Raw genomic sequence first — 18369 nt, 5'->3', positions numbered from 1 at the left:
CATTCTCATGGACTTTCTCTAAGAGACTTTGTTTGAGTTTATGACCTTGAAAAAATCCCATTGGGAGTAGTTTCTCCACTAGGATCTTAATGTTCAACCCAACCATTTAGGACCACATTAAGAAAGCTTCTATTCATTTCAATCCTGTACTTTCTTATTCATTGGAAAAGCGATAATAGGGTCATTTCCTATTCATTTCAAAGGGCCTTTGTCTGTTCCATTAACAGCACTGTTTCTGTTCTATAGTGCCCTTAGCTTTAGATTCATAAACCCAATGTGGGCACGATCCTTTAGACCAAGGATTGACAAACTAAAGCCCATAGGCAAAATTCAGTCAGCTGCCTAGTTTTGTAAGTAGTTCTACTGGAACCCAGCCACATCTATTCATTTATGTATTGTCTATGGGCTCATTTTTAGTTGCTACAGAGACTATATGGCCATAAGCCAAAAATGTTTTCTGCTAAGCTCTGTTCTAGATTAGAGCTTTTTGATTGTTTCCTCACCATGAGCTCCAGAAACAAATGGTATTCATAAAGTATCCTGAGGGATCAAGGAAGGAGTATCTTAACAATCCTTTGGGGCATGCCACATGGAAAGGTCCACCCTAGGCCACTTGGGGCAGGGCAAGTGCATACTAGGGCACAACACAGCACATACTAGGGATACTCCTGACTGATAGATCCATCTTCTTGAGAGAGCTGAGAAGTGATACATAATCTAAATCTTGGTCCTGAATGTCTTATCTTTGGATTCCACATAGATTTCAACTTTGGCCAAGGCTGGTAACTGTTCCTGCTCATGGAGGTAGTGATCTACTGGGCAACCTGACTTCCCATGCAATAGTCCCTGTTGTATAATTCAACATGTAGCTTCAAGACTAGACTTAAAAGTACAAAAAGATGTTCCCACTGATGGGGTCAATGTGAGCCATTTGTGGTTTAAAACTCACTACAGCACATTGGTGTTAGAGCTATACTGTGCCTCTGTATATGTAGTCAACATCTGTAACAGTTATTACAGTCACTACCCCTCTCTCCTTGAACAATGCTCTGGTCAAGCACCCTTCTTCCAAACCGACTTCTCGGGGCCCAGGATACTAACTGATGTCCACAGCTTCACCTCTGTCCCCCAATCATTCCAGCTGTGAAATCCCAAGCATCCATCACATTTTGAAATCCCATCAATATATGCTTTCTTTCCCCCGTTTTATTATGGCATAAATTAATTGCAGAAGCTAAAACACAAAGTGACTGTCCACTCTTTAGATTGCTATGGGTCAGAAAAGTGGGTCGAGAACCATTCAACCAATAGAAAGAATGAAACTGCACGTTTATTTGAAAGTATAAAATTTTTTTAAAAATCCAAAAAAAAAAAAAAACCCAAACAAACCAAGCCTAATCAAAAAACAAAAAGCAATCAAACATAACCTTTCCAGTTTACATTAACTCTGAACATCACACATTATTTATTAATCACTTAGTTGCATTTAAAGAAAAAAAACATCAATTATAAGGTAGAGGAAAATATAGTCAGGCAATAAGCTAGCAATCACAGTGAAACTATCTTAATGCTAAAATAAAACACTGATCTCATTTGAGAAAAGAAAGCACAGATCATTTTCTGGTTGGTGTAGATTTTTTTGAATGTAAAAACAAAATCCTGGTTGGAATGAGTTACAAAATATTGCTAGCCACTTATCTGACATCTTGACTGTGGCAGCGGGGGATCCAAAATCCTGCAGCTTTGGTGTCTTATTTATATGTGTGTGTGTGTGTGTGTGTACATATATATATTTTAAAAATCCATTAAAAATCAAATCTGTAATAAAAATGTCCCTGTGTCTGTTTTTAAAAAACAGCATTAATAGACTCCCCTTATCTCCTAAAACCATTTGTTTTTCCTAAGATGCCTAGAAGCAGAAAAGCGCGTGAGATTAACTCACCGAACAATTAATTAAAATCAGAATACTTTCCTCTAAACATCTTCCAGAGCACCAGAAAGAAGCAGGGGCCCACCAAGGGGAAAAACAAAGCCACCCTGACTCACAGAAGACGGCATGCGTAGCCAGTCACAAGCTGTCTGCCATCCAAGTTGTTTTTATTGGATTATTCAGGAAATAAGTACTATTTTAAAAATGAAAGACACAAGCAACTAGTTTCCTTTACTTAAAAAAAAAAAAAAAAAAGAAAACAAAAAACAACAAAACAAAACCCAGGGGCTAGCTTTCCTGTAATATACTTTGGATTTGGTTAAAAAAAGAAAAGTCGACAGAAAGGGTCACCGAAGGCCACTGCATCCCCCCTTCCTGCTGGCTGTGTTGGAACTGGCGTCAGATAGGGCACTGACAGTTTCCTCTGCTGTGGAAAGAAGGCCTCAAGAGGTGACAGCTGCCCAGAGTGGCTCCACCTGGTTCCAGTTCTGTCCCTCCTTGGTGTGGTTTCTTGCCCAACAATGCCTACGTTTTTAACCCATGTCTCCCTCACAGGGTGGGGCCCGTGGCTGGCCAGGCATAGAGAAAAAGGAAAACTAGCACAAATATAGACTAGAACTGAAGGACACATCTGTCTGTATCCTTCAAGAACTCCATAAATAATAACCTCAAAGCACGACGACAACACACAAGCGCTTGGCACACTGATCGGCCTGGGGTGACTTATCATTTTGCATTTTCTTTGGACCTTACTAAAGAAAAAACAAGACAAAAAAAGAGACAGCTTTCCTATACACATATAAATAGTCCCTTAACTAGAAGGGAAAAAAACAAACACACTGTTTCAAATGCATTTCTAAGAGATTTTTAAAAATCCAAATGGAAAATCTTGACTCCAAACTGTCTATTGCCCATGTGTCTCAGAGGAGAAATTCTACCGGGGATGTCAAGGAGGGACCCGACCCTGACCCTAACTTGGGGCTCTGGTCCTGGACATTGGGTAGGAGGGTGTGAGCTGCATAGGTTGCTGGGAGCTCTCAGGAGAGGTACTGAATATGGCTCTTGTATCCTCAGATCCAAATGCACAGGTGAAATCTGGGGTATAGAGGGAACTTGGGAGTCTGGGGTTGAAGTTGTAGGGATGAGCAAGACAGGCAGGGTGTGGTCTACTGGGGAGAAGGGCCAGATCAGATTGTTGGCTAACCCAGTTGAGTCCTCATCCTTTGGCTACAGCAGGTCAGCTGGAGGCGTGACCTGCAGAAGCCAGGGAGAGGACCATGGGGCCACACAGACCCAGGTTCTGATAGCATGTTGGTGCAGAGAACTTGGTCAAACTCATGTCAGATACTTCTCTGCTGATTCTAGGTCGAGGCTGATGATCCACACGCTGGAACAAGCTCTCCAAACAAGGATTCTGGGGCACATTTCTAAAGCCAGAATCTACCCAGGGTCCTTCACAAAACCAAAATGACACTGCTGAGAGCCAAAGGGTGTCCTCATGTCAAAGTTTTCTTTGGCCACTGCCTCTGCTGAAGTGAGAGCAAAGCGAGGATGATGCCAGGCAGGTTTGACGTGCACTTGGACGCATTTTAGGGTGGCCGTCCAGTGATGGCCTTCTGGTAAGACCACCCAACCCAGATCCCCAAGTGGAGCTACGAGGGTGCAGCCGAGCAGAAAATCTGGTCCAGTGTCTTCTGCCCTTCTGAACATGCAACACGGCACAGAAACACTGCTTCTCAAAGACCACTGCATCCTGCTGCCCACAAATTTGCATCTGCTACTCAGAGGGATTCCAACATTAACAGAATGACGTGGAACACGAGGCTATGATTGTGGGCCCCGTAGGAACAGTGACCTCACGCAAAAGATGTCAATGCTTCATGTCAACTAAGAAGCCAGAAAAATGTCAGGTCTCCCTCCAAAGAATATCCTGCCATGTAGGGAAGGAGACGAATGGAGAGGCAGCTGACACAGCCAACTTCAACTTGAGACACCCTGAAAGGAGCTTCAGCAGCTTCTCATGGGCACAAGTTGCTAGAATGTAACCCGTTGGAGCAGATGAGCCCATGTGGACTTTGGAACCGCTGGATTTATACTTGTTCAGTGCCCTCACTGGGCACAGAGTCCCTGGGCTGAGCGGTACCCTCCGCAGGGCCAGGCTGCCCTGGGCTGTGGCTGGTGGTGTCTTCCACGCTGAGGAGGCTGCTGGCTGCCTGGGAACTGGCGCTGTCCGCGCTCCCCGACCGTGAGCGGTAAGGAGGCAGGTCGCCTTGGTTCAGGGACTCGGTGTCAGAGGAGTAGGGTGGTGGAGGAAGGTCATACCACGCAGGTCTGCAATGGAGAAAGCAGGTTGGGGTGGCAGGGACGGTGGGGAGTGGAGAGAAGAGAATAGATTAGTGCTGAGACAGAGCAGGGGGCAAGGATCCCGCCCGTGCCAGCGTCAGTCCATTTCTGAGCTGATGCTTCAAGTGAGGAATGACCTTCCTGCCACTGCAAGGGCAATTCAAGGACAAGGAAAACCAGTGGTTTGAAACCAGAGAAAGAAAACAGGTCAGTGTGCTTTGTCTGGTTCATATCCTCTGGGCAGGGCCAATACCACGTCCTCTGTGTGGACCCAGGAGGGTGCCAAGCTTAACCTGGGTTGTCTGGCAGAGCTGCTCTGCTCCTGGCTGAGGGCCCCATGGCCAAGGGGCTGAGCTGGCATCTCAGCCGAGCCTTTGATGGGCCTCAGAATTTGGGGTTTCACTAGAGCCAACTCATGCTGTGGACTTGGGTAAGTGAGAGGACACTCTCTCAACACTTCCATCTCCTTATCTGTACCTTGCTTGAAATGAAATCACTTAACAGAAAACACATCGTTTTCTTAGCTCCTGTTACTGAAGGCTTGCTCCAGTTGGGCACTGTGCTGTGCACTTCCTGTCCCCGTCTTCCATGCCCACAAAGGAGGTGGGCATTACTTCTGTGCCCATTGTACTGGTGAGGAAACTGAGGCACGGGGACAGGAAACGGCTTGCTTGTAACCGTGAACAGCAGGGCTGGGATTGGAACCCAGGCACCCTGCCTTCAGGTTCAGCAACGATGATACTGTGGAGTGTCACTGGTGAATGTTGGTCTCTGCCACTGCCTACAGCCACCCAACCCAGGCTCTGGGAAAGGACCTGGGTGTGTGCACATAGGCCCCTCCCCCGGGTTCTGCGGTCCAGCACGCACCTTTGGTCCAGTAGCGCCTCTGAGTAGGAGGGTGGGGAGCCCACTTCCGAGGCGTTCTGCTCAGCCTGGCTGGCCACGTACTGGATGCCGTTGTTGACGTTGTAGGTGACGTTGCAGTGGTGGGGGTGGTCCAGGACCACCAGGCGGGACAACAGCACAGGGTGCTGCAGCCGGTGCACGGGCAGCGTCATGAGGTTATTCCTCTTTCGCTGGTGATGCAACACCAGAGCCAGCAGGGCCACCACCAGCACGAAGATGACGGAGCTGCCGATGATGGCGTAGGTGATGCTGGGGTAGTACACCAGCTGGTTCTCCGAGGTCACAAACACCTGTCCGCTGCCCGGCTCTGGGAGACAAGAGGAAAGGATTCCAAGTTAGCCTACGTTTGCCTTTTGACACCAGCCCCAGGACTCACATGCAAATGTTGACAGTGTCACCATTTACAAGTGCAGCGACGGTGAGCAGGTAAACAGAAGGAGATACATCCATGTGCTGGGTAGTTATCCAGCCAACACTGTGGCCAGTGCTGACATGCTATAGGAATGGGGGGCTTCAAAAACACTGTTTCATAAAAGAAGCCAGACCCAAAAGACCACATGTGATTCTGTTTATATGAAATGACTAGGACGGTGAACTTACAGAGGCAGGACGTACAGTGGAGGCCTGGGGCTGGCGAGGCAACGGGGATCATCTGAAAGTGGCCAAGAGGGATCTTGTAGGGGTGATGGGAATGTTTAAAACCAGATGATGTCGACGGTCATACAGAACAGAGAAATTACTAAAAATCACTGAATCGTACACTCCATTTTGGCGAATTTTATGTTATTGTAAATGAGGCCTCGATAAAGTTGCTTATGAAGCCAGCCCCAGGAAATGTAATGAACATCCAGGGGACAGGAGCGAGAGTTCTCACGGCAGGAACTGGGTTTTCACTGGAAACTGATAACATAACTATATGAGGGACACGAGGTGTTTCTGGGCTCCTTGTCTGTAGAGTGTCTGATGCCAGGTCCCAGGTGGATCTTTCTAGACCGAGCACTAGTGTGGCACAGGCTGACCATGGAATCTGGTGTCACACTTGGTCCCAGTCCTGGCCCCTCGGCTTACTCACTCTGTGCCCTTGGAAAAGTGCTACCTGCACAGGGCTGCACAAGGGGGACAGGTACTCTCTGGGCTTCTGGAGGCTGGACTATGTCATCAAGGATCAAGCTCTTCAAACAAGGGCTCAGACCTCTCGACACTTAAGATGCTCAGGTAAGAGGCTTCCCAGCAGGTGGGACATATCTGGCCTCCATAGGAAGGTCCAGGCAGGCACAGGACACCAAAATATAGACCAGAAGTAGCAGCAGTGCTAAGAGCTTTATTCTGATCCTCAACACAAGCTATGTGTCTATTTTATTCATTACTGCATCCCCAGGATGTAATATAATGCCTGGTATACAATAGGCACTCAATTAATGCAAACAACTCAAGGGTAAAATCTGTTTATTTACACCCTCTAGTAAATTAGGTTCCCTTATTATTTCTATTTTTCAGATGAGCAAATTGGCTCAGAGAGGTGAATTAACTCATCCCAGGTCACCTTAGTAGTCTCAGATGAACCAGGGCTAGAACCCAGATATTTCTCTTTCAAAAAAACTGCATGCTGTGAAACACACTCTCTCTTCCCTATTCATGATATAAAGTTTTCCTGTTTCCCCAAATAATAATTTTTTTTTTTTTTTTTTTGTATCTGGGGATTGAACTCAGGGGCACTTGACCACTGAGCCACATCCCCAGCCCTATTTTGTATTTTATTTAGAGACAGGGTCTCACCGAGCTGCTTAGCACCTCGCTTTTGCTGAAGCTGGCTTTGAACTCATGATCCTCCTGCCTCAGCCTCCTGAGCTTCTAGGATTACACACTTGCAGCGCCACACCCAGCCCTAAATAATTCTTATCTGAGACAAACGAAGACCTCGCCCCCCAAACTTCCATTTCTCTGTTAATTTTTCTTTCCAGCCACACCAAAACATGGACCAAAAGCTTCCAAGATTCTCCAAGTTCCTGGCAGTGATCATTTCAATGTGCATTACAGATTTTAATTGTGCAGAAAGACGTCAAGATAACTCTGGTGAAAAACAGGATCACTCTGCCACACAGTTAAGGGAAGGAGGTGATTTGGGATTTTTCTGGAGACAATTAACTGTCACTCTTTTCTTAGCTTAATTAAAAACTGGATGGGGACGTGTGTGTGTGTGTGTGTGTGTGTGTGTGTGTGTGTGTGTGTGTGTTTCAGAATTCAGGCTTAAAATATTGCTATTTTGTTACCTCCTGGACAGAGCTACAAAGTCTCAGAGACTTGAGGTGCTATCCTGGAGCCATCAAGGACTGGCTGCTTGGGCTCAAGCAAGTTATGTAACTTTCCTAAGCCTCAGTGCCTCATTTTTAAAGAGACAGCAGGCAGTACCACATAAGAACGGCACACATCTCCCTGGATTATGGGGGGTGCAATATATACATAAGGGCCGAGAACGGGGCCTGACAAGGGTTTGCACTCAGTCATGCTAGTTCTTTTAAAAAGTGATCATTAAAAAATTATGACGATGATAAAATATATATATAGCACCCAAATGCTTTCTAAATGTGTGGCTTAGGGGCATGAAGCACATCACAGTGCTGTGCCGCCATCTCCACTATCCATCTTCAGAATTTTCCCTCAGTTCTAACTAGCTAGTCCCAGTTCTCAGGGTTCACATTCTCAGGTTATTCTTTTCAACTTTTCCGGACCAGTGGCAGAAAAGGGAAAGCACCCCCTTTGGCAGGTAGCGTGGGGTAGATTTTCACACGGAAAACAAAGGGCCCAGAGATGTTTAAATGCTGACTTCTGTGTAACCATTTGCAGTATTTAGTATACAAGTGGGGTGTGACGGGGTGGTGGTGCACACCTGTAATTCCTGTGACTCAGGAGGCTGACGCAGGAGGATGGCAAGTTTGAGGTCAACCTCATTAAGTTAGTGAGACTGCGTCTTAAAGTACAAAATAAAATGGGGTGTGGATATGGCTCAGTGGTAGAGAACCCCTGAGTCTGATCCTCTGTACTGAAGAGGAAAAAAAAAAGAAGAAATGGGGAGCCCTTTAAAATGAATAAAAAGTAAATGCTTTTGGATCATAACGATCTCACTGTCTCCAGACGGGCCCGCTTTGGCAGGCGAGAGGCTGTGAACACATTGGCTGGAGAAATTATGATGTTGTATAACTCAGTGGTGCCTGGTCTCGTTTTTGCTCTATGTGTAGAATGTCATCTCGTATTAATTCATTAACTAGACCCACTTTTCTTAAGAGCTTAATGAGCCTGCTGGCCAAATTACTAATATCAGAGTTGCCTGGGTCCTACGTTCCAAGTGCGTAATCCCCGGATAATGAAGTTTCCATTTTTTCTGGCTGTCCCCCAAGCTAATGCCCTCGTGCCCCCCTGCCACACATCCTGGATCCCCACCCTGTGCCTGCAACTCTACCACATCAATTCCAGGCAATCTGCTACCACTCCGAAGCCATGGCTCTCTCTAAACGGCTGTCACCGGCAGCTCCTGGTGGCGCGGGCTGTGTTTGCACGGCCCCTGGGTGCTCTTCACCTCAAGTTATCACACGTTTGTGCAGTTATCATGCCAGTCTTCTAGCAGATGGCAGTGGAGCGTCCTGAGGAGCAATGCGTCTCGCTAATGCACTCAGAGGTGCAGTCTGGATGGGCAGAGGCGCCAGGGCAGCTGGTACTTGTGACTCGGTGCTCCCTTCCTTCTGCGGCATTCCTTCCTCCAGATGCAAACTCAGTTTCCTATAGGACACTATTTTTTTTTTTCTTTGCCCATCAGATTGGCAAAGGCCCAGTGTGAGCTCACGTTTTGTTGGCCAGGTCTTGGGAAAACAGGTATCTTGGTGCCTGGTATATATGCAAGCGGGTTTGGGGGGGGGGTGATTGGTAGAAAGTGGGGCAGGCAGGGAGGGACTAAGAGGGTGGAAACTATGGTGGTGAGAGGTGGGACTTTGGGAGGTGAGGACTAGACAGGGTCTTCAGGGTGCAGCTCCCGTGCATGAGTCCTGGTGGTTTAATAAGAAGTGGGAGAGAACAGAAGAGGCAGACGCCATGCTCCCTGTCTCATCATGGTGTCCTCTACCCCCTCGGGAATCTGCCAGCAAGAAGGCCCTCACCAGATGCAGAAGACTATGTAGCATAGTTCTGGAAGGTGCACAGACATGATGATGCTGGTAGCTTCTAGAGAGGGGAACAGAGGCTGGTAGAATGAGGCAAGAGGCTCTTCCTTGGCTACTTTGCACCTTTGTACTGGATTATCTACCAGAAAAACAAACACAGCCTCTCTTCCTTCAGCTCAGCCTGGGCTCAGCGTCACTGTGTCCCTCCCATCTCTCCGGTAGCTGCAAGGCTTCCTGGGGCTCATGCCTCCAGGCCCATGGTCACGATGGGTGGGGGGCATGGTCACAGAGGAGACGCCTTGCTGATGAGAAACTCCTGGAGGATAGCCCCCGCCTGCAGTCTGACCTCTTGAGTTGAGAATTCCTGTTTGGGAATATCTGCTGCAAAAATGAGCAGCTACGCCTTCGGGGCCCTTCCTTACCTCAACATTCTTTCCAGCTCCCCTGGAGTTGGTCTCCCCCTGTCAGTCGCAACCATGGGAACCACTAGTCTGTTTCCAGTGTCTGGATCTGGATCTCCTTTCCCAGAAAGCCACAGGTAGAATGGAGCAGATGGAGCCTTTCACATCTGGCTCCTTCCTCAGCTCACTGCCTGAGATCCACCCAGGTTTCCCTGAGTGGCATTCAGTGGCAGAAGCACCACAGTCTGTTTGGCGATTCCCCAGCCGAGGGTGGGGACATGCCTGCTCCCAGTTTTGGGAATTCAGGTCTTTGTAGGGACACACATTTTCACATTCCTTGGGCACAGCAAGGACAGATAGCTGGTTCGCTGGGGAGCAGAGGTTTGACTTGACAAGTACCGTCCCACTGCTCTGCGCAGCTGCAGTGGTGTTCTGAACACCCCCCACCCTGCCCCGCAGCATCTGCGTGAGATCCCATGGCCCTGCATCCCCATCAGCACTTGCCATCACCATCCTCTGCATTTCAGCCACTCCTGTGGGTGCACAGCGTGTCTGGGTGCCTCGCTGAAGCTTCACTTGGCATTTCCTCAGGACTCACGGGGTTGAGCACCCGCTCACACGCTCTCTGTCACTTCACATGGTCTCTGACAAAGAGTGGCCTACTTTTAAATTGGATTGCTTGATTTATCAGTGGGTTGTAAGAGTGCTTCCCATGCTCCGGACGCAAGCCCTTCATCACAAACATATTTAGCAAAGAGCCTCCCAGCCTATGTCTGGACGTCTCATTTGCTTTAGTGTCTTTTCAAGAGAAGTTTTTTTTTCTTTCTTTTTTCAATTTTATGAAGTCCACTGCATCAATTCTTTCTTAATGGTCTGTGTCATTTATATACTCTTCAGGAATCTTCTCTAAATCTCTGTCTTGAAGGAGTTTTACAGCTTTAGCTCCTCCATTTACATCTAGGATCCACTGCAAGTTAATTTCTGTTTATGGTACAAGCAAAAGGTCAAGTTTCTTTTCATCTCTCCATTCAGATATCCAATTTTTTTTTTTTTCAAAGCACCATTTGTTGAAAAGCCTGTTCTTTCCTATGGAATTACCTTGACACCATTCTTGCAAATCAATGAACCATATAAGTCTGGGGCAATATCTGACTCTCCTGCTGGAGTAAGCTAGACACCTATCTTTATTTATTTATTTACTGGTCTGGAGATTGACCCCAGGGACACTCAACCACTGAGCCACTCCCCAGTCCTTTTTAATATTTTATTTAGAGACAGAGTCTTGTTGAGTTGCTTAGGGACTCACTAAGTTGCTGAGGTTGGCTTTGAACTTGCAATCCTCCTGCATCAGCCCCCGGAGCTGCTGGAATTATACGCATGCGCCACTGCACCTGGCTAGATACCTATCTTTACACCAAAAGATAACTGATAGTTGAGCCTCAATGTGAGTCCCACATGCCTTTTTTACCCTTTCAAATTAAACTTTATTTTTGATTATAAAGATCCATGCTAATTATTAAAATTAAAGTCATACAGAACTGTTCAAGGCAGACAAGATGCTTCTTCCCCTTCCCGTCCCTACTACCATTCCACTAGATAAAAACAGCGCAGAGTTTTGTGTGGACCATGATTGCCCAAGACCGTGAAGGGCCAGAGAGTAAATATTTCATGCTCTGTGGGTTGATACACTTTCAGTCACATGACTCACACTGTCCTGGAGATAAAGGCAGCCAAGGACAAGATGTCTATGAACGAGTGTGCCACTCCCAGCCAAAACCTACCAAAACCACAGGGGAAGGTGGGGCTTGGTGCCCTGGCTGTTGTGTGCCGACCCACAGCACAGAGGCTCAGAATCCTTCTCTGTGCACGCACACGACATGTTCCTCTTCGTGCTCTACAGATAACCTGTACCGAACACCTCTCCCCACCTGCCCTTTCAATGAAGAGTAGCTGTAGGCTTCCTACCACTGTACTCCACTCCCTTCACTAAAATGCCTTTGGGCTGCTTCCTTTTTTGCCATCAACCAACAATGCTGCAACACTCAGGCGGACCAGCCCAGTCTGTATGAGCCATGAGGGGAGGGCCAGCTTCCTGTGCCCGCCACCCACAGTCAGAGCCTGCTGTGGTCTGAATGTGTGCCCCAGGTTCACACATTGGAATCTTTATCCTCCCAATGCAACAGAGGTGACGAGATCACAGGCAATCAAAGGATCAATGCCAAGGTCTCTCTGTCTCTCCTGCAGGATGTCTTCCGCCATATTGTGATGCAGCAGGAAGGCCCTCACCAGAGGCGGCCAGTGGATCTTGGCCTTTCCAGTCTCTACAACTGTAAGAAACACATCTCTGTGCTTTATAAACCACCCCATCTGTGGCATTCTGTCACAGCAACACAACAGGGTACAATGTGGTGTCTGACACAGATGCTGAATGCACAAGTGGTCTTTGGTCACCAGCACAATGACTTCTCAAGGTGGATTACTAGACCGTCCAGGTTTGACACTGAACCCTCTCCTTTTCTTTGTCCACATGGAGCCACCCAGTGTGGTCAGTTCTGTGGGGCAGTGTCTCCCCACACTGTGCTACCTGTCTTCATTCTCATGGCTACATCGGGCTGGGAAGGGAGAACTCCTTGTGGGTCTTAGTCTTCAACCTCTTTGAGCCCAAGCTTTCTGAGCATCCCACCAGTTTGAACAGCACCCACTGCTGCTGCTATGTGATTCCTGTAAAATTCTTCAGGCCAAGGTCTCTCGGTCTCTCCGAGGCTCACGGTGCCCCCTTGGCCAGGCATTCAGACCACGGGTCTCCCTCCACCCCTGGTTTCCCAACATGACCCTCAGAGGGTATGGGGGAAAGAGGAGTTAGAAACAGGATACCATTTGCCTCATGACAAATTCCCCATTCCTGATTTTCACTAGAATGAAAAAATGAATAGTAACAAACTCCATCATGGCCACTCATATTACCTTTGAACTAAAAAATGAAGGAATAATAATAACAACAACAACAACAACAACAACGATGATGATGATAGGATTATCTTAGCAGCTCTTACCCTATTCTGGTAATATCCTGTGTGTGTTTTACGCATATTAACTCTTTTATATTTACACAATCCATGGAGAATTGAATGGAGTTCCCCCACGTTCCAGAACCTTGGAATGTGGTCTCATTTGGAATAAGGTACAATGAAGGTACAGGTCTTTGGGGGGAACCAGAGAGGGCCCTGAATCTGATGATGTGTCCTTGTGAGGGACATAAAAGAGGTAGACGGGGAGCAGCCAGGGGAGGTCGGAGGCAGAGATGGGGTCCTGCAGCTCCAAGCCCAGGACTGCTGGTGGCCTCCTGAAGCTGCAGGCAGGCACAGAACAGGCTCTCTCAGAACCTCCAGGGAACAGCCATCGGTATCTCAAGACTTGCAGCCCCCAGAACCACGAGAGAACAAGTTTCTGCCACACCAAGTCACCAAGCCGTGGTGACTCACACGGTTCCTCCCAGGAAGGCCCAGGCCTGCCTTGCAGTGGCCACTGAGGTGAGACGCTGGGCGCCCTGGGAGGTCGAGGAAGGGGGCCATCTTCAATATACCCAAGGAATCACTAACAGTGACTGCTACCGCCAGGTCGCGGAGGAGCCGGGGGTGGGGGGCACCAGAATCTGGGTCTGAACCCGTCTATGTCACCACTAAGAGAAATTCTTGGCGGCAAAGGCTCCTTCGTGGGGTTCCTGTGAGGGCCGCCAGCTGCCTTGTGAATGCAGGAAGTACTCTGCAAGGACTTTTTTGATATCTATAAACTAACTTTGAAACACAGCAACGTGGTAATTCACAGCCTCCCAACATACAGAGAGTCAAAATGGGAAGAAAAGCTTCGATAAGGAGCTTTCCCTGATCTTGAAGCTCCAGAGTACACCCACCTGCTGCTCTGACCCTCCTTTGCAATGCACCATTTCATTCTACTCTACAACCACGCCGGGAACTGTGGTTGCATTTTATTTTCCTGAGTTTACAGATGGGGAAAATGAAGCTCAGAGAGATTAAGTAACTTACTGAAGGTCACAGAGCACACAAGTGGTACAAAGAGCACTGGAATAAGGTACAGGCGCTCTCAGAATCTTCAGGAAACAACCACCCGTATCTCATACTTGTAGCCTCCGGAACCACGAGAGAGTCTAAAATCAGTTACTGTCATACTGTGCTGGGCAGCTCATTCTGTTTCCCCTCTCCCTTCCCCATATCTTACTGCTCTTGCAATGGGGCCCCTCTTCTAAAACACTCCAGCAGATTATTTTAAAAACTAATAATAATAGAAGAGAGACAGGTACAAGAAGGGGGTTGGGGGAGGGAGAAGGGGGAGGTCCTGGGGAATGAGATTGACCAAATTATGCCATGTGCGTGTCTGAATGTGTCACAATGAATTCCACTGTTATGCATAATTATAACCTACGAATGAAAACTGGAAAAAAGTAAAGATAAAAAGTCACATTTTTAAACAGAGGAAGGAAACAGTACAAATTAAATAATTTTTAACACCTGTGTGTGGGGGGAAGAGCTCCAGTAGAGTCTCAATCATTTAACCTCTCTGAACTGCTTCCTCTGGGATGGCAAGGGGCATCACATAGGGGTACTACGGTCAGACAGGAGTGAAAAAAAAAAATCAACAAATTAATCATTTTAATCTTGGCCCCTTCTCTCCTGGGCTACAACTGAGATGTACCTCCCCGGTCACCCCAGTTAAAGTTCACTGTGACTGTCACTGACAGAAGCCTGCAACTCCCCAGAGGGAAGTGGGAGCTGCTGTGGGGAGTGCTGCCTGCCACCCATGTGTCCAGGCTTGACAGGAGGCGGGCAGCAGGAGCTGATCCTGAGGCCACTCACGAGGAGCCCAAGGTGGCCCTGGTTGTGTTCTCGGATCCGGGAGCCCTTGCGGCCCCAGGAATAATAATTGGTGCCACTGCCGCTGGGAAACCTCATTACCTGCTGAAATGCTGAGCAAGCGCACGTGCAGTTTCTGTGCGCAGAAAACTTTCTGAATAATTTAGGGGACGGGCTGATAACAGAAGCACTGCAGCCGGGGCTCCCGAGGGGGACCTTTATTGACAATGGATAAATTCAAGGCTTCGTGAGATTTCAGATCTGACCATGCGGCCCAGGGCCTCACGGTGTTGAGGGCAGGGACGTTCATCTTGCTCTGGTCCCAGAGCCAGCAGGGCCCAATGCCCAGGTATACCTCACGGCAATCAGGACCTACACACTGGTCCTAGGGCCCATACCTCTTGTCTGGGCTCCCAGCCACGGCTGCCTCTGCCCACCCGCCTTGGGCTCTCTGCAGTCTTTCCACACGGCTGCAGGGCGCTCCTTCTGCACCATAAATTCATTTGCTCAAGTCGCTCCTCTGCTCAAAACCCTGCAGCGGCTTCCCATGTGCTGGGCATCAAGCCAAAGTCCGCCCCTGTCCTCTAGGTCCCAGCTTGTCTTGTACCTGGTGCCACTCTGGCCTCCACTCCTGCCTCCTGCCGCTGCACACCCTCTGACCTCCTCAAACCGGGGCCTGTCCTGGGCTTCTGCCCCTCTGTGCCCTCTGTAAGCATGGCCATCTGCATCACTCACACCCTGCGCTGTGGTGGCTGCTCACCCCCCTGGCCCACCCCTCTCCACCCCTTCCCGTGCCCTCCAGCTCCTGCCACCCATGCTGCATTTGTCCTGCACTGTCTCTCTTTCCTAAGGGGTTGCACCTCCACGTGGGCAGAGCTGGATTCTGCCGCTCATCGCTGCCTCCCGATGCCTTAACAGAAATAGCTTGCTGGGGGACACAGGCAGAGGGTCTCTAACCCTGCACCCCGGTGACATTTGGCACTTGTGTCTTTCACATGAGACTAAGCCCCCCCATGTGAAGTGCCTCATGCTGGCAAATGGTTTTGTTTAGCCTCAAGGTGAGAAACACACATCTAATCCTCTGTGGGACCCCCGCCCACTCCCCTGCCTCCGCCTGACAGCCCACCTCAGCCAACACGGCCATGTGCACAAAGCCTTCAGGGTCCCCTCTGGAATGTGGTGCTCCTTTCCGACCCTCCCTCATTCCAACTTTCCCCCAATGGCATCTTGCTTTACACCAGCGTCCACTGGCACTCAGGAGGTGAGGGGCTCCAGGTGCGATGGTGCAACCTGCCAGCCATCTTGTCCAGTGCTGGCCAGTGCTTCAGGGTCATGCTCAGGGCCGTGCAAGGGGAGGTGGCTTCCTTCAGAGCTGGCACCCGCACCTTCCTCACCCCAAGATGGAAACAAACTAAGACCACCCAGATGGGAACAGCAAAGGAGGTGTCTTCAGAGCTTGCCACGGCCATGCAGCCGGCCGTGGAGCCGGCCGTGGTCACCTGTGTTCTGGCAGACATTAAGGAAGGCAGAGGGCGGGGAAGGTGCCCAGGGCCAAGGGAAGCCTGACTGCTGTCTGCTGGCACAGGGAAGCTGGACCTGGCCGAACCTGAAGCAGGGCATCCCAGGCAATGGGTTAGGGAAGCATATTTGGCTTTCCCCTATTGGTCCTAAACTGCAAACAAGGATAAACATAGGGAAGCTGTCAGTCACTCATCAAGACCCTGCTTTTGGGGGCCGACTGCCACAGGGACTGTTGCTTGCCTTCCTGGACTATTACTAGAGATGGAGATCTTACTTCCTGCAAGTCTGAGGCCTAGCAGGTTGGGTCCCTGTGGGCTGCGGGTCAGAGTTCTCCTTCCTCACAAGGGCTGGCTGTTGTCTGGGTGTTTACTCTCTCCCTGATGATCCAACCCAGGTCCCCAAGTGGTCCAGACCCCACTTCTGCTGAGTCTCTGTGACACCTGAGGCAAGTCCAACGCTCAGCTAGAAAGCAGGGATAATGAACAGTGGCCCTGAAGAGCTACCGTGAGGATGAGGGCCGAGCTGATGTACGTGAACACGGGTCCTGGAGTGGGAGGAAAGAAGGAACAGCCACTCATGTTCAACATTCCTGTCTATGTAAACATGAAAGCCAGGCCTAAGTATGAACAAGGACAGGTCTACCTAAAAAGAGGCAGGTGCACAGTGGTCAGGTCTAGAGGTTTGGTTTCGCCAGAAATTACACAGGGTCTTTGGGCAACTGACTCCACCTTTCTAAACCTCATTTGTAAAATCAGGATTAAACACCTGTCGCCAACACAGACTTGATATGAACGGGAAAGGCCACTCACTGTCTTAAGTTGGAGCCAAGTGAACCAATGACAAGCTTGCCATTGCACAAAGACCCTGACCCCTCACACTGGATTTTAAAAGGTGGCAGAATGGCAGGGCAGCGGAAATGCTTCCAAGGAGGAAGGCAGGAAGGAACCGCAGGAATTCTCTGGAACATGCAGGCTACTGCCTCCAAAGGTAAGGAGGATGGAGCAGGGTGGGGCGGGGGAGTCCAGCTGGAGCCATAAGCATTCACCCGACCCAGGGGCCCAGATCCTGGGCTGACCTGAGCTCAGCACTGGATTTCAGAAACAAAAGACAACACAAGTCTAACCCGAGGCCTCACAGCTAGAGAGTGACCCAGGGGGACTCTGACTCCAGCACTCCCAGGAAGGCCTCCACCAGCCTTCAGCGGCATCCTCACTAGCCCAGGAAGCTTCCAGACACTCTGCTGGCCACGGTACACCAAGGGCATCCTGGCATCCACCCTGATTTTCTTGTTCAACACCAACATCCCGCAGGGCTGAGGGGGCCTTTGCGGATCTCTATTCCAAGCACATCTCTGGTACAATTTAGATGCGGATTGAAAAAGCTTAATTTAAAGGGCAGACCAGCAAATGACTGAATCAAAAGAGAACCACGAAAACCCCACTGAACCATTACCATGGCAACTCAAGTTGCTAAAATTAACCCGAAGGGGGGTGATGAGAAAACCCGAGCTGCCCAGCATCAGACGGCGCACACAGCAGGGGCCATCCAGGCCCAGAGCCAGAGGGGAATTAGAGAGCAGGCCCCGCTGCCAAGAAAGAAGCTGGACTGAGGACCAGGAGAGCCAGGAGACACGTGCACTGAGATCAAATTCAAAACCGAGGAAGGGAAGGGGTGGGGGAGCGAGGAAGGCCTGAGTCTGAAGACAGATGGGGCAACTGTCTCCCTGGGCATTTTCAGTTCTCATTCTAAGAGACCCAAGGCTTCCTGCCTCTCCACTTCCTCGAGGGCCGGCCATGGGGCGGATGGGGTAACTGTCTCCAGAAACCATGAGCTCCATCCTTCCAACAAGTGTCCTTGCTACTGGCAATTGATACCCTTGGCCCCTAAGATCTAAGATGCTTGCTTACCCAGAGAAGAGATGCTCAGAATTGGGGGGAAGCTGGAGACCCCAAAGCATGCTAAGCGATGCCATACATCCTGGGAGACTGATCTCTGCTCTGAGGAGGAAGGACCCAGTGTCAACCCAGGGGTTGGCTGGTTAATGGCTTCTTTGCTACAAAACAGGCCCAGGGCAGTCACAGGACTGGCTGGAGGGAGAAGCACTTAATTGGCTGTGGAAGGTAGAGAAGGGCATTTAAAAAAAAAAGGAATGCAGATTGCTACCAAAACTCAGTGATGAGGGTAAGTGGGAGCTAGGGCCTGGGTGGCCTTTCTAGAACTCTGCTCAACTGTATAATCGCTTAAGAAAT

At 49.3% G+C, this 18369-nt stretch overlaps 1 protein-coding gene across 2 annotated transcripts in view; it reads right to left on the bottom strand.

Annotated features, from left to right (window-relative positions):
• Nucleotides 1-1373: 1373 nt before the first annotated feature.
• The window catches only part of Ldlrad3 (low density lipoprotein receptor class A domain containing 3), a 227644-nt gene continuing 210648 nt past the window's right edge, over nt 1374-18369 (bottom strand). For both annotated transcript variants that reach the window (XM_077108700.1, XM_077108701.1), the window contains 2 exons: nt 5141-5486; nt 1374-4261 (listed from right to left, as the gene is read on the bottom strand). In XM_077108700.1, coding sequence (XP_076964815.1) covers nt 4021-4261; nt 5141-5486 — 587 coding nt within the window. In that variant the 3' untranslated portion in view covers nt 1374-4020. The remainder of the gene's footprint in view (nt 4262-5140; nt 5487-18369) is intronic.

This window comes from Callospermophilus lateralis, chromosome 2 (assembly GCF_048772815.1).
Source record: "Callospermophilus lateralis isolate mCalLat2 chromosome 2, mCalLat2.hap1, whole genome shotgun sequence".
In the NCBI taxonomy this organism is placed as follows: domain Eukaryota; kingdom Metazoa; phylum Chordata; class Mammalia; order Rodentia; family Sciuridae; genus Callospermophilus; species Callospermophilus lateralis.
This window is presented reverse-complemented; position numbering and strand designations above follow the sequence as displayed.